Source organism: Gopherus evgoodei, unplaced genomic scaffold (assembly GCF_007399415.2).
Source record: "Gopherus evgoodei ecotype Sinaloan lineage unplaced genomic scaffold, rGopEvg1_v1.p scaffold_171_arrow_ctg1, whole genome shotgun sequence".
Classification (NCBI taxonomy): Eukaryota; Metazoa; Chordata; order Testudines; family Testudinidae; genus Gopherus; species Gopherus evgoodei.
In genome coordinates, this window is record NW_022059834.1 from 49,525 (window position 1) to 65,059 (window position 15,535).

Sequence of the window (15,535 nt, forward strand, 5' to 3'; positions counted from 1 at the left end):
ACCAGGCAATCCTGCTTGCCATGGGGGGATCTACTGCCAGCTCCACAGGGGATCCAGTTGATCTGGGGAAGCCCCCAGGGATCCAGCAAATTGTCCATGGTGGATCTACTCCTCCCCACCAGGGATCTCATCATAGGATCTGCTCCCAGCCCCACAAGGAATTTGGCCTCCCTCTGCTAGCATCCTACCAGGGGGATCCTGCTATCTGTGGGGGCCCATCCCCAAGAGGGGAGCCAGCTGACTGCAGCGGATCCACTTCCACAATGGATCCACTCTCAACCCCCCATGAATCCAGATCCACCAGGGATCCACAATCTGCCCCAACCACATGCAGGGATCTCACATGGGGATCTATTCGCAGCCTCACATGGGATCTGCCAGTTCGTCCCCCTTTGGGAGGGATCCACTTCCAAGCTTTACCACCCTGAGGGAATCTCACAGGGATCCAGGGAACTGAACACCTTGCCCCATCCCCCCTCTAGGGGTGAGTCTTGATCTGTCAGACCGGCCCCGCCCTTGGCCAGTCAGTCCATTCCCATCACCTGATTGGCAAGTGTTCCTGACCAATAGGGGTGGAGTAGCTGGTCCCCCATCCCAGGAGAACTTTAGCGCTGCCCACTCACTGGCAGTGAACTGGCCAGATCATCCTACTCAATGAAGGGTAATGAGGGAGGTGGGGCAAACTTTAATGGTGCCCTGTGACTGGCCAGACATTTCAGCCAATAGGAGGGTAAGATCCTTAATGGTCCCAGCCAATGGGAGGAGCGCTTTTTACGGTCGCCATCTTTTGCCATGCTGGCTGATTGGCTGAACATCTTGGTCAATGGGAGGGGAGCTCTTTGGAGGATCCATAGCTGCTGACTGGCCAGACATTACAGCCAATGAGAGAAGAGATCTTTAAGAGCACCATCTTTATCCACCAGCTGGCCAAGCATCATGGCCAATGGGAAGGGAACTCCATAGAAGCCCAAGTCAATGAGAGAGATCTTAAAGGGAAGTCATATTTAACCGTGCCCACCAGTTGGCCATGGTGGCTGGCCAACTGGAGAGGGTGTCTCAGTCCATCTTGAGGTTGACGTAGATGTAGCGGATAAACTTGAGCGAGGCGAAGAAGGAGACGGTGCCCAACATGAGGAAGAAGACGTAGCCGGTGAGAAGGGAGTAGCCGAAGAACTCCACGGTCTGCACCGTACCCGACATGTTGGAGCGCCGCGAGTAGTAGAAGACGGAGTACAGGAAGATGAAGACGCCGGTGGAGCCGGCGCTGAGCACTGAGCGCCACCACCAGCGGTAGTCCTCGCCCGAGAGCTGGAAGTAGGTGAGGGCGATGGAGATGCAGGCGCCTACGCTCAGCAAGATGGCGAAGACGAAGAAGAGGATGCCGTAGAGGGTGTACTGCTCCCGGCCCCACACCGTAGCAAAGATGTAGTAGAGCTCCACAGAGATGGCACTGGAGGATAAAAGAGAGACAGGGTCAGCTGGGGGGCAGAGGTGGGATCCACTGTTTGGGGGCTCAAATAGGCTGGCCGGAGAGGTGAAGGGCAAGACAGGAAGTGGCATCCTCGGGAGAAAGTTACATGACTGTCTAGGTAAGAGGCAGCAGGAAAACAAAAGTGCCAACCCGTGAGGTTGGAAGTGACAGGCAGGAGTGAGACAGGAATCAGTGGCGCCTCCTATGGACAGCATGGCAGACAGGAAGAGGAGGGGGTGCTCACTGGATGGGCAGGAAGTGAGGTGGCAGGCACACAGAAAGCGGTAGGGTGGGGCTCACCTGAAGGGCAGGAAGCCCCCGATGGTCATGTGCACCAGTGTGGCCTTGTACCAGGGCTGTGGTGGGATCTCGCGGGCGATGTTCTTGGTGCGGCAGGGTGCGTCGAAGGTGCCGGCCCGGTTCTTGCCGAAGATGCCCCCGATAACGGTGAGGGGGAAGCCCACCAGCAGCCAGACCGTCAGCAGCAGCAGGATGGTGGTGGCCGGCAGGGCCTGTGTCGAGCCATTGGCCCAGTGCACCGAGTTCACCACGCTCCACGTCACGAAGAAGGGTGCTGGGAGGATAGGGGGCAGATCAGAGGGACCAAAGAGACCCAGACCATCTTCCCCAAGGGACCATAGAGTCTCCCCAAGGGGGACCAGAGAGACCCAGACCACCTCCTCCAGGGGACCAAGGGGCTTCCAAAGGGGGACCAGAGAGACTCTCTCTGCTTCCCACCGGAATCAGAGAGACCTCCCTAGAGGGACCAGAGAGGCACAACCTATCACCCCTAGGAGGCCATAGAGACTCTAAACATTTTGCCCTAGTGGTGAGAGGCCAAAGGCACTTTGAAGAAACAGAGGGCACCACACAGACCCACCTGGTGCACCCAACCTGCCTACTCTGGGCAAGAGAACCCCCTGGGGAACCTGGGCAGAGATGAGGGACTCCAGGGCCTCACCAGAGAAGAGGCTGGTGGTCAACACAATGTTCCAGACCCAGCGCTCGCCCCCGACCTGCCGGTAGAAGTTGCTGGAGATGTAGCCAGAGATGCAGCAGGTCAGGGCGTAGAGCAGGATGGCGGCGGAGTTGATGGCGCCGTGCCGGTGGACGTTGAACATACCCAGCAGGGCCATGGCGATGATGCCGGTGCCCAGTGCCAGGAACTGGCTGCCCACGCCCAGGACGGCGCAGAGGAGGCTGCGGCAGGGCGGGAAGCGGAAGACATCGGTGTGGATGATCTTCCAGCCGTTGTCGCCCTGGTCGAAGTCGTCCCCAGACGAGGAGGAGGAAGCTTCTTCGTCCAGGTTGTACCGGGCCAGGTCGTTCTTCAGCACTCGCATGAGGATGACCACCACGAAGCCCACCAGAAGAAAGACCAGCACCATGGAGTTGATGATGGAGAGCCAATGGATCTCCAGGGTGCGGGGGAAAAAGCCCCCATCATCCCCCCGGCCCCGCCGCTCCCCCCGCCGCTCCGAGGCTGTCTCAGACCAGCGGACACTGTAGGTGTAGGTCAGGGAGAGGGGCCCAGGCCCATGGACGTCATCCAGGCTGTGCGGCTTGACATCCCGCACGCTGACGTTGGCATAGATGATGCGGTCGCCATTCCACTCCAGGTGGAAGTCCAGATGGGTCCACAGCCCAATCTTGTGGCTGTGGGGCAGAAAACCGCTCTCCTCCATGTACCCCACGAACCCTCGCAGCGGGATGTCGTCCACCACGAACTCAAAGTAGTACAGCTCCTCAATGGCCTGTCGCAGGCGCTCCACCTGCCGGGAAACAGATGGCATAGGACCCAGGAGTCCTGGCGCCCAGCCCCTCCTGGTCTTTCCCACTAGACCCCACTCCCTCCCAGAGCTGTGGACAGAACCCAGGAGTCCTGGCTCCCAGTCCCCACCTACTAGCTCCCACTCCCATCCAAGAGCCGGGTACATAACCCAGGAGACCTGGCTCCCAGGCCCCCATGCTCTAATGACTAGACCCCACTCCCCTCCCAGAGCCAGGGACAGAACCCAGGAGTCTTGGCTCCTGATTTGAGCTCCTAGGCCCTGTTCCTGGGACTGAAGCTAGCTCCTGCTCTAAACCCATTGGCCCACGCTCGCCCTCCTTGATCCAGAGATGGGACCCAGGCATCCGGGCCCAGTCTACCTGATCCAGTGTGAGCGTCTTCACGCACAGGACTGTCTTCTCGACGCTCTCTCGGAAGCGGATCTGATACATGGACTCGGCCATGCGGTCCCCGTCCAGGACCTCCCCGAGGCTCAGGCTCTTGTGACGGATCTTTTCCGGAGAGCACACAGGCAGCTGGTAGTAGTGATAGGTCTCCTGGGGATTGTGGTAGGGTCCCACCTTGTTGACGTAGAGCACAATGGGGTCCCCAGGCTGGTAGCGGGTCTCGGAGGAGCCCGGTGGTGGCCAGGAGGCCAGCAGGATGAGCAGCAGCCAGGACTGGTGGGGTGCCATGGGGTGGGCAGGGAAGGGGGAGACAGGGCGGGGTCTGGCTAAGGAAGGCAGGAGACAAGGGAAGAGAGGAAGTGAAGCCAGGTCCTCAGGATGCCTGGGTTCTCACCCACCTGGGATGGTCAGCACCCAATGCCAGACCGCCCCCAGCTACGCCCTGCGGTGCTCTAACCATTGGGTATCCCTGGATCACGCCAACCCGTGCTCCTGAGACCCCTGCCCTGCATGCCCACCTGGGTGCCAGGCCTGATATACTCATGATGGCCACAAGCCAGACCCGAAATCGGCATGTAAGACACCCCTGGTGAACGAGCCTAGATGAAGGCTGGGGATTTGCTCCTCTGACCTGTCTCATCCCAGGGGCACCAGAGACTGATAAAGCACCCATGGTGCCAGCTCAGGGCAGCCATCAAGCCAAACGCCCTCGTGGTGCCCACACTCGAGGGGCCGGAGCCCTGAGAGCCCGACGGACAAGGGTGGGATGAAGTGGGGGGTTCAGACTCTTTTGTGTTCAGACAGCACGTGACTCAGTTTCCTTGGATCTCTGGAGCCTTCTACACAGATGCCTGCCCCTCCCCCTCGTTCTTTGTGCAACACATCTGAGGCAAACTGAGGCACACATGCTACACATGGAAAATATCCTGAAAACAACCCACCCGGCACACAGGAACCAGGGTCCTCACGCTCCCTCCCCGCTGACTCACTACCCCCCGGCCCAGGGTCCTTGCGCACCTCCCACTGACCCCCCCGCCCGGGGTCCTCGCTCCCCCTCCCCCACTGACCCCCCCGCCCGGGATCCTCGCGCCCCCTCCCCCACTGACCCCCCCCGCCCCGCATCCTCGCGCCCCCTCCCCCACTGACACCCCCCCGCCCGGGGTCCTCGCGCCCCCTCCCCCCACTGACCCCTCCCGCCCGGGGTCCTCGCGCCCCCTCCCCCACTGACCCCCCCCGCCGCGCCCCCTCCCCCCACTGACCCCCCCCGCCCGGGGTCCTCGCGCCCCCTCCCCCCACTGACCCCCCCCGCCCGGGATCCTCGCGCCCCCTCCCCCCACTGACCCGCCCCGCCCCGGATCCTCGCGCCCCCTCCCCCACTGACCCCCCCCCGCCCGGGGTCCTCGCCCCGCCCCGCCCGGGATCCTCGCGCCCCCTCCCCCACTGACCCCCCCGCCCGGGGTCCTCGCGCCCCTCCCCCCACTGACCCCCCGCCCGGGGTCCTCGCCCCTCCCCCCACTGACCCGCCCCGCTGACCGGAGGCTGCCCGCGCCGCGCCGCGCCTGCCACCTGGAGGGTCCCGTGGCCCCGCGCCCGGCAGCGCGTATCCCTAGCAGCAGGCAAACAGCCAGACAACAGCGCCCAGCCTGGGGGCCTCGCAGCTCCAGAGGGTCCTTCCCGGCGCCTGATCCTCGGCTCCCCCCTCTCCGCTCTCCGGCGCCGCCTGACGCCCCAGGCTGCCTCCCCGAGACTCGCACCAACAGGGCGCACAGCCCCCACCGCCGGGATCCCTCCCTGGGCGGAGCCAGGGACCAAAACGCGTCGGGGTCCTTCAGGCGATCGCCAAGTCAGCCCGGGCCACGTCCGTCCCCTACTTCCGCCCTCAGCGCCCCTGCCGGGCTTCGTGCCCACAGCGTGACGCGCATCCGGCGCCTGAGGGGGCCCGGGCCCGCCGGCGAGCAGGCTCTTAAAGGGCCAGGCAGCTGTTTCCAGGAGGGTTAATGTTAGGGGGTGCGGGGCAGCTAATGGGGAGGGGGCAGCTGGTCTCCCCTATATAACGGTCCCCTACATACCCCATTATCCCACATATTGAGCCCGAAATTCCACCTTGACCCCAATATAACCCTCAATTTCTCAGTGGCCCCGAAATTGAACCCCCAAAATCCCAAGAGCCCCCCAAACAACCCATTTCCTCAGTTTCCCTCAATTTGATCTCCATGTCCCCAAATTAAGAGACCCCAAAACCCCAGTGCCCCCCAAATGCAGACCCCCAAATACCACAGTGCCCCCCATATAAGGACCCCAATTTCCCCAAAGTTGAGCCCCATGGCCCCCCATATTGAGACCCCCAAATGCCCCCAAAACCTCACTGCCCTCCAAAGTAAGAGACACAAATACAACAGTGGCCTCCATATAAGGAACCCCAATTTCTCACTGCTTCCCCAAATTGAGACCCCCTTTATGAGCCCTTCGGATGCCCCATTACTTCCTCAACTTAAGACCCCTCCAAACTCCTTAGCGTCCCTCCACTGCCTCAGTGGCTCCCCACAAATGTGGGTTTTTTTGTGGTTCCCCAAATAAGTTCCCGAATGCTCCACCATCCCCCCGATTTCCCCGTGATCCCCAAACAAGGCCCCACTGCCCCCTACAAAGACAGACCTCTGCAGTGTCCCCCAAAATCCCAGTATCCCCCAAATGCTGAGGACCCCTCAATGCCTCTGTGCTCACCCCCAATGTGGAACCGCCCCCGGTATCCTCGGTAACGGGTGTCGGCCAATGGGGGCCAGCGGAATACTGGGGTGATGTTGGCGGAACCCTGGAGTCGGGGGGCGATTCTGGTCACCGGGTCGGGGGACGGAGTGAAGCAGGTGAGGGAGGGTCAGTGGGATCAAAGCCCCAACGGGGAGCTGGGGAGGCCAGGGCAGTTCTTGGGGGGTCACAGCTCCAGTGGGGAGTCGAGGGAGGCCAGGGCAATTCTTGGGGGGCTCACAGCTCCAGTGGGGAGTCGAGGGAGGCCAGGGCAGTTCTTGGGGGTCACAGCCCCCAGTGGGGAGCCGGGGGAAGCCAGGGCAGTTATTGGGGGGTCACAGCCCCCAGTGGGGAGCCAGGGGAGGCCAGGGCAGTTCTTGGGGGGTCACAGCTCCAGTGGGGAGTCAGGGGAGGCCAGGGTAGTTCTTGGGGGTCACAGTGGGGAGCCAGGGGAGGTCAGGGCAGTTCTTGGGGGGGTCACAGCTTCAGTGGGGAGCAGAGGGAAGCCAAGGCAGTTCTTGGGGGGTCACAGTGGGGAGCTGTGGGGGCCAGGGTAGTTCTTGGGGGTCACAGCTCCAGTGGGGAGTGGGAGGGTTCCTGGGGGTCACAGCCCCAGCGGGGAGTCGGGGAAAGCCAGGGCAGTTCTTGGGGGTCACAGCTCCACTGGGGAGTGGGAGGGTTCCTGGGGGTCACAGCCCTATGGGGGGGTTAAGTGGGTCAGAGCCCCAGGGTTGGCTCATTGGAGCCCCAGCCTCACTGGGGGTCAGGGGTTTCATTGGGGGTCCCAGCTAGGTTCTAACCGCCTGCCCTGCCCCAGAGGGGTGACTCTCTGGCACCGGACGCACAGAGCCCCCCAGTCCCCTCGGAGGGGCGAGAGGCTGCCATGGTGGAGACGGCCCCCTCAGCCCCCTACCCGTCCGTCATGGACCAATATGGCTACCAGCTGGGCAAGGTCATTGGCCATGGCTCCTACGGCACGGTCTACGAGGCCTATTTCGCCAAGCAGAAGGCCAAGGTGGCCATCAAAATCATCTCCAAGAAGAAGGCGTCCGAGGACTATCTCAACAAATTCCTGCCCCGCGAGATCCAGGTAGCTAAGGAGCGCCGTGGGGTAGGTGGGCAGGCAGGGGGCACTGTGGGGTGGGGTGCAGGGGAAGAAGGATCATCATGGGATGCTGTGGGGGCAGGCCAGACGCTGTGGGGCAGGGGAAATCAGCAGAGGATACTGTGGGGCAGGGGGCAGGCCAGGGGGGATTAGCAGGGGGCGCTGTGGGACAGGGGCCAGACCGGGGGAAACAGCAGAGGATACTGTGGGGCAGGAGGCAGGCATGGGGAATCAGCAGGGGGCGCTGTGGGGCAGAGGGCGCTGTGGGGCAGAGGGCAGGGCAGGGGGGATCAGTGGGAGGCGCTATGGGGCAGGGGGCAGGCTGGGGGAATCAGCAGGGGGCGCTGTGAGGCTGGAGGCTCGGCAGGAGGTGCCATGGGTCAGGGGGCGCTGTGGGGCAGGGGGCAGGCTGGGGGGATCAGCAGAGGATACTGTGGGGCAGGGGGCAGGCCAGGAGAGATCAGCAGGGGACGCTGTGGGGCAGGCCAGGGGGATCAGCAGAGGATACTGGGGGGTGGGGGCAGGCCGGGGGGGATCAGCAGGGGGCGCTGTGGGGCAAGGGGCAGGCGGGGGTGATGAGCAGGGGGCTCTGTGGGGCAGGGGGCAGGCCAGGGGGATCAATAGGGGGCACTGTGTGGCAGGGGGCAGGCCGGGGGGATGAGCAGGGGGCGCTGTGGGGCAGGGGGCAGGCCAGGGGGGATCAGTGGGAGGCGCTATGGGGCAGGGGGCAGGCTGGGGGAATCAGCAGGGGGCGCTGTGAGGCTGGAGGCTCGGCAGGAGGTGCCATGGGTCAGGGGGCGCTGTGGGGCAGGGGGCAGGCGGGGGCCATGAGCAGGGGGCTCTGTGGGGCAAGTGGCAGGCCAGGGGGGATCAGCAGGGGGCGCTGTGGGGCTGGGGGCAGGCCACAGGGGTATCAGCAGGAGGCGCTGTGGGGCAGGGGGCAGACCGATGGAATCAGCAAGGGGTGCTGGGTGGCAGGGGGCAGGCCAGGGTGATGAGCAGGGGGCGCTGTGGGGCAAGGGGCAGGCCGGGGGGATGAGCAGGGGGCGCTGTGGGGCAGGGGGCAGGCCAGGGGGGATCAGTGGGAGGCGCTATGGGGCAGGGGGCAGGCTGGGGGAATCAGCAGGGGGCGCTGTGAGGCTGGAGGCTCGGCAGGAGGTGCCATGGGTCAGGGGGCGCTGTGGGGCAGGGGGCAGGCTGGGGGGATCAGCAGAGGATACTGTGGGGCAGGGGGCAGGCCAGGAGAGATCAGCAGGGAGCGCTGTGGGGCAGGCCAGGGGGATAAGCAGAGGATACTGGGGGGTGGGGGCAGGCCGGGGAGATCAGCAGGGGGCGCTGTGGGGCAAGGGGCAGGCGGGGGTGATGAGCAGGGGGCTCTGTGGGGCAAGTGGCAGGCCAGGGGGGATCAGCAGGGGGTGCTGTGGGGCAGGGGGCAGACCGATGGAATCAGCAAGGGGTACTGTGTGGCAGGGGGCAGGCCGGGGTGATGAGCAGGGGGCGCTGTGGGGCAAGGGGCAGGCCGGGGGGATGAGCAGGGGGCGCTGTGGGGCAGGGGGCAGGCCAGGGGGATCAGTAGGGGGCGCTGTGGGGCAGGGGGCAGACCGATGGAATCAGCAAGGGGTACTGTGTGGCAGGGGGCAGGCCGGGGTGATGAGCAGGGGGCGCTGTGGGGCAAGGGGCAGGCCGGGGGGATGAGCAGGGGGCGCTGTGGGGCAGGGGGCAGGCCAGGGGGATCAGTAGGGGGCGCTGTGGGGCAGGGGGCAGGCCAGGGGGGATCACCAGCAGGTGCTGTGGGGCAGGGGCAGGCCAGGGGGATCAGAAGGGGGTGCTGTGGGGCAAGGGGCAGGCTGGGGGGATCAGCAGGGGGCGCTGTGAGGCAGGGGGCAGGCCAGGGGGATCATTAGGGGCACTGTGAAGCAGGGGGCAGGCCCGGGAGGTCAGCAGGGGGCGCTGTGGGGCAGGGGGCAGGCCAGGGGGATCAGAAGGGGGTGCTGTGGGGCAAGGGGCAGGCCCGGGAGATCAGCAGGGGGCGCTGTGGGGCAGGGGGCAGGCCAGGGGGATCATTAGGGGCACTGTGAAGCAGGGGGCAGGCCGGGGGGATCAGCAGGGGGCGCTGTGGGGCAGGGGGCAGGCCAGGGGGATCAGTAGGGGGCACTGTGGGGCAGGGGACAGGCCGGGGAGATCAGCAGGGGTGCTGTGGGGCAGGGGACAGGCCAGGGGGATCAGTAGGGGGCACTGTGGGGCAGGGGGCAGGCCAGGGAGATCAGAAGGGGGCGCTGTGGGGCAAAGGGCAGGCCGGGGGGATGAGTAGGAAACGCTGTGGGGCAGGGGGCAGGCCAGGGGAATCAGTAGGGGGCACTGTGGGGCAGGGGGCAGGCCGGGGAGATCAGCAGGGGGCGCTGTGGGGCAAGGGGCAGGCCAGGGGGGATCAGCAGTGGGTGCTGTGGGGCAGGGGCAGGCCAGGGGGATCAGCAGGGGGCGCTGTGGGGCTGGGGGAGGCCGGGGGGAACAGCAGAGGATACTGTGGGGCAGGAGGCAGGCATGGGGAATCAGCAGGGGGTGCTGTGGGGCAGAGGGTGCTGTGGGGCAGGGGGCAGGCCAGGGGGATCAGTGGAGGCGCTATGGGGGGGCAGGCTGGGGGAATCAGCAGGGGGCGCTGTGAGGCTGGAGGCTCGGCAGGAGGTGCCATGGGGCAGGGGGCGCTGTGGGGCCGGGGGCAGGCCGGGGGGATCAGCAGGGGGCGCTGTGGGGCAGGGGGCAGGCCAGGGGGATCAGTAGGCGGCACTGTGGGGCAGGGGGCAGGCCGGGGGGATCAGCAGGGGGCGCTGTGGGGCAGGGGGCAGGCCAGGGGAATCAGTAGGGGGCAGGGGGCAGGCCGGGGAAATCAGAAGGGGGCGCTGTGGGGCAGGGGGCAGGCCGATGGAATCAGCAGGGGGTGCTGTGTGGCAGGAGGCAGGCTGGGGTGATGAGCAGGGGGCACTGTGGGGCAGGGGGCAGGTCAGGGGGATCAGCAGGGGGCGCTGTGGGGCAGGGGGAGGCCGGGGAGATCAGCAGAGGGCGCTGTGGGGCAGGGGGCAGGCCAGGGGGATCAGCAGGGGGCGCTGTGGGGCAAGGGGCAGGCCGGGGGGATCAGCAGGGGGCGCTGTGGGGCCGGGGGCAGGCCGGGGGGATCAGCAGGGGGCGCTGTGGGGCAAGTGGCAGGCTGGGGGGATCAGCAGGGGATGCTGTGTGGCAGGGGGCAGGCCGGGGTGATGAGCAGGGGGCGCTGTGGGGCAGGGAGCAGGCCAGGGGGATCAATAGGGGGCGCTGTGGGGCAGGGGGCAGGCCGGGGGGATCAGCAGGGGGCTCTGTGGGGCAAGGGGCAGGCCGGGGGGATCAGCAGGGGGCGCTGTGTGGCAGGGGGCAGGCCGGGGTGATGAGCAGGGGGCGCTGTGGGGCAAGGGGCAGGCCAGGGGGATCAGCAGGGGGCTCTGTGGGGCAAGGGGCAGGCCGGGGGGATCTGCAGGGGGCGCTGTGGGGCAGGGGGCAGGCCGGGGAGATCAGCAGGGGGCGCTGTGGGGCCGGGGGCAGGCCAGGGGGATCAGCAGGGGGCGCTGTGGGGCAGGGGGCAGGCCGGGGAGATCAGCAGGGGGCGCTGTGGGGCAGGCCAGGGGGATCAGCAGAGGATACTGGGGGGTGGGGGCAGGCCGGGGGGGATAAGCAGGGGGCGCTGTGGGGCAAGGGGCAGGCGGGGGTGATGAGCAGGGGGCTCTGTGTGGCAGGGGGCAGGCCGGGGGGATCAGCAGGGGGCGCTGTGGGGCCAGGGGCAGGCCGGGGGGATCAGCAGGGGGCGCTGTGGGGCCGGGGGCAGGCCGGGGGGATCAGCAGGGGGCTCTGTGGGGCAAGGGGCAGGCCGGGGAGATCAGCAGGGGGCGCTGTGGGGGCCGGGGGCAGGCCGGGGGATCAGCAGGGGCGCTGTGGGGCCGGGGCAGGCCGGGGGGATCAGCAGGGGGCGCTGTGGGGCCGGGGGCAGGCCGGGGGGATCAATAGGGGGCGCTGTGGGGCAGGGGGCAGGCCGGGGGGATCAGCAGGGGGCTCTGTGGGGCAAGGGGCAGGCCGGGGTGATCAGCAGGGGGCGCTGTGGGGCCGGGGGCAGGCCGGGGGGATCAGCAGGGGGCGCTGTGGGGCCGGGGGCAGGCCGGGGGGATCAGCAGGGGGCGCTGTGGGGCAAGGGGCAGGCTGGGGAGATCAGCAGGGGGCGCTGTGGGGCAAGGGGCAGGCGGGGGTGATGAGCAGGGGGCTCTGTGTGGCAGGGGGCAGGCCGGGGGGATCAGCAGGGGGCGCTGTGGGGCCAGGGGCAGGCCGGGGGGATCAGCAGGGGGCGCTGTGGGGCCGGGGGCAGGCCGGGGGGATCAGCAGGGGGCTCTGTGGGGCAAGGGGCAGGCCGGGGAGATCAGCAGGGGGCGCTGTGGGGCCGGGGGCAGGCCGGGGGGATCAGCAGGGGGCGCTGTGGGGCCGGGGGCAGGCCGGGGGGATCAGCAGGGGGCGCTGTGGGGCCGGGGGCAGGCCGGGGGGATCAATAGGGGGCGCTGTGGGGCAGGGGGCAGGCCGGGGGGATCAGCAGGGGGCTCTGTGGGGCAAGGGGCAGGCCGGGGAGATCAGCAGGGGGCGCTGTGTGGCAGGGGGCAGGCCGGGGGGGATCAGCAGGGGGCGCTGTGGGGCAAGGGGCAGGCCAGGGGGATCAGCAGGGGGCTCTGTGGGGCAGGGGCAGGCCAGGGGGATCAGCAGGGGGCGCTGTGGGGCAAGGGGCAGGCTGGGGGGATCAGCAGGGGGCGCTGTGGGGCCGGGGGCAGGCCGGGGGGATCAGCAGGGGGCGCTGTGGGGCCGGGGGCAGGCCGGGGGGATCAGCAGGGGGCGCTGTGGGGCAAGGGGCAGGCTGGGGAGATCAGCAGGGGGCGCTGTGGGGCCGGGGGCAGCGGGGGGCAGGCGGGCGCCGTTAACCCCTCGCTGCCCGCAGGTGATGAAGGGCCTGCACCACAAGTACCTGATCACCTTCTACCAGGCCATCGAGACCACCTCGCGCCATTACATCATCATGGAGCTGGCGCCCGGCGGCGACATCCTGGAGTGGGTCCAGAACTCGGGGCCCTGCGCCGAGCCCCTGGCCGGGCGCTGGTTCGCGCAGCTCACCCTGGGCGTGGCCTATCTGCACAGCAAGGGCATCGTGCACCGGTGAGGGGCCAAGCCGCCACTAGGGGGTGCCCGTCGCCCCGGGGAATTACAGTGGGCCCGGCTCTATTGGGGGCTGGGCCATTCCCCTCCCCTGGCACCGCCAGCCCCCAGTTCCCCCGCCTTTCCTGGTGCCCCTCTGCCACCTCCAGCCTCACCGTGAGCGGAGTGTGCCTCAGTTTACCGGCTTCCCTCTGCCGCCTGCGCCACACGTGGCTCGAGGCCCAAGGCGGCGGGGGGAGGGGGAACAGTCTCTCACCCAGGCTCTGCCATAAAGCCAAGCGGCCCCAACCCCGGCTGGGCAAGGCTGCCCCCCCTGCGTCCTCCCCCCAGAGCTCCCCAGCCCTGAGTCCCAGCCAGGCCACTGAGCACTCCACAGCCTTCCCCAGCGGCACCCCACACGCCTTCGGGGGGACTCGCAGACCCCTGGGGGGCCCCCATCCTCTGGCACCACGAGCCAGTGCCCCTAGAGGGGAACGGCCCCACGCCCCATCCCCGGCGCCCCCCGGAGGGGAACAGCCCAATGCCCCATGCCTGGCGCCCCCTGGAGGGGAACGGCCCCACGCCCCATCCCCGGCACCCCCCAGAGGGGAACGGCCCCGCGCCCCATCTTCGACGCCCCCCGGAGGGGAACGGCCCCACTCCCCATCCCCGGCACCCCCTGGAGGGGAACGGCCCCGCGCCCCAATCCCCGGCGCCCCCTGGAGGGGAACGGCCCCGCGCCCCATCCCCGGCACCCCCTGGAGGGGAACGGCCCCGCGCCCCATCCCCGGCGCCCCCTGGAGGGGAATGGCCCCGCGCCCCATCCCCGGCGCCCCCTGGAGGGGAATGGCCCCGCACCCCATCTCCAGAACCCCCTAGAGGGGAACGGCCCTGCGCCCCATCCCCGGCTCCCCCTGGAGGGGAACAGCCCCGCACCCCATCTCCGGAACCCCCTAGAGGGGAACGGCCCTGCGCCCCATCCCCGGCGCCCCCCGGAGGGGAACAGCCCAACGCCCCATGCCTGGCGCCCCCTGGAGGGGAACGGCCCCATGCCCCATCCCCGGCACCCCCTGGAGGGGAACGGCCCCGCGCCCCATCCCCGGCACCCCCCAGAGGGGAACGGCCCTGCGCTCCATGCCCAGCGCCCCCCAGAGGGGAACGGCCCAACGCCCCATCTTCGACGCCCCCCTGAGGGGAAGGGCCCCACTCCCCATCCCCAGCACCCCCTGGAGGGGAACGGCCCCGCGCCCCATCCCCGGCGCCCCCTGGAGGGGAATGGCCCCGCGCCCCATCCCCAGCACCCCCCAGAGGGGAACGGCCCTGCGCCCCATGCCCAGCGGCCCCCAGAGGGGAACAGCCCCGCACCCCATCTCCGGAACCCCCTAGAGGGGAACGGCCCCACTCCCCATCCCCGGCACCCCCTGGAGGGGAACGGCCCCACACCCCATCCCCGGCTCCCCCCGGAGGGGAACGGCCCCACGCCCCATCTCTGGTGCCCCCCGGAGGGGAACAGCCCCGCGCCCCATCTCCAGCACCCCCTAGGGTCAGCCCGGCACCTCCGCCCACCCCCCGATCCCTCCCGCAGGGACCTGAAGCTGGAGAACCTGCTGCTGGATAAGCGAGAGAACATGAAGATCTCGGACTTTGGCTTCTCCAAGCAGCTGGTGTCGCAGACACAGCCGCCCGCCAGCCCCTCGTACCCGCTGTTGGCAGGCACCAGCCCCCTAAGCCAGACCTACTGCGGCAGCTTCGCCTACGCCTGCCCCGAGATCCTGCTGGGGCTGCCCTACAACCCCTTCCTGGCCGACACCTGGAGCATGGGCGTGATCCTCTACACGCTGGCCGTGGCCCACCTGCCCTTCGACGACACCAACCTGAAGCGCCTGCTGCGGGAGACCCAGAAGGAGGTGGTCTTCCCCCCACAGCCGCCCGTCTCCGAGGCCTGCAAGGTAGGTGGCGGGCAGGGCACGGGGCTGCAGGCCAGCAGGGGGCGCTGCGTGGCCCGCAGGGAGTCGGGGAGCTGGCCAGCAGGGGGTGCTGGGGGGCCAGACTGTGGCTGGGCAGATGTATATCAAGGGGGCTGGGCAGTGGGGGGGTAGGTGGATCATGTGGGGCTGGGCAGTGAGGGGGACACAGAGCAGGGGTTGGACGCTGGTGGCTGGATTGTGGGGGCTGGGTGATCCAGGGGGGCTGGACAGTGTTTGAGGCAGGCTTGGCAGATCATGGGTGACTGGGCCCCATGGAGAGGTAAGTGGACCACGGGGGTGCTGGACAGATCGAGGGAGTGGGGGGGGTTGTGCGCATTGAGGGGGTCCAGACCCAGTGGAGGGGGGTGAGCTGACCATGGGGGGCTGGGTGCCATTTGAGGGGGGCCGGGCAGATCGTGGGGAGCCAGGCCCAGGAGAAGGGGGTGAATGGCTCATGGGGGCTGGGTGGACCATGGGGGGGCTGGACAGATCAGGGGGGCCTGGGTGGATCGAGAGGGGCTAGGCCCAGTGGAGGGGACAAGCGACCCACGGGGGCTGGGCAGGCAGCGGGACCCCTTAACGCTCCACTTTGCCCCCCAGGACCTTGTGCACCGGCTGCTGTGCCCGGCGGCCCGGCGCCCCACGGTGCTGGACCTGCTGCAGATGCCGTGGGTCCTGCGTTTCCAGAGCGAGCGGCCCCACACCGAGCTGCGGGCGCTGGAGGCGGCCTGGGGTGTGCGGGCCGAGGGGGGGCGGGTGCTGCCCAGGACCCCCTCCCTGCCCCTTCCCGGTGAGAAGAAGCGGGAGGGCAGCGGGACCCAGCCGAAGATGGTGGAGCTGGCGGAGAAGGGAAGCTGAACCCCCAATAAAGAAAGCCCA

General features: G+C 68.2%; 2 protein-coding genes across 6 annotated transcripts; one reads left to right on the forward strand and one right to left on the reverse strand.

The window, feature by feature from the left end:
- Positions 1–665: 665 nt before the first annotated feature.
- Positions 666–5,341, reverse strand: TM9SF1 (transmembrane 9 superfamily member 1). Of its 5 annotated transcripts, none has more exons than XM_030542895.1 (5): positions 5,216–5,341; positions 3,623–3,971; positions 2,433–3,243; positions 1,772–2,045; positions 666–1,450 (listed from the first exon to the last, which is right to left on the reverse strand). In XM_030542895.1, the coding sequence occupies exons 2-5, from the start codon at positions 3,935–3,937 to the stop codon at positions 1,057–1,059; spliced, it is 1,794 nt and encodes a 597-aa protein (XP_030398755.1). In that variant the 5' UTR covers positions 3,938–3,971; positions 5,216–5,341; the 3' UTR covers positions 666–1,056. The 5 variants fall into 5 exon arrangements, with proteins under 5 accessions (XP_030398755.1, XP_030398752.1, XP_030398754.1 ...); XM_030542892.1 differs by having other exon boundaries at positions 3,623–3,975; XM_030542894.1 differs by having other exon boundaries at positions 5,183–5,341.
- Positions 5,342–5,625: 284 nt separating this feature from the next.
- Positions 5,626–15,514, forward strand: TSSK4 (testis specific serine kinase 4). Its single transcript, XM_030542888.1, has 5 exons — positions 5,626–6,513; positions 7,212–7,484; positions 12,496–12,710; positions 14,275–14,638; positions 15,257–15,514. Exons 1-5 carry the CDS (start codon positions 6,448–6,450, stop codon positions 15,512–15,514), a joined length of 1,176 nt encoding a protein of 391 aa, XP_030398748.1. The 5' UTR covers positions 5,626–6,447.
- Positions 15,515–15,535: the final 21 nt, after the last annotated feature.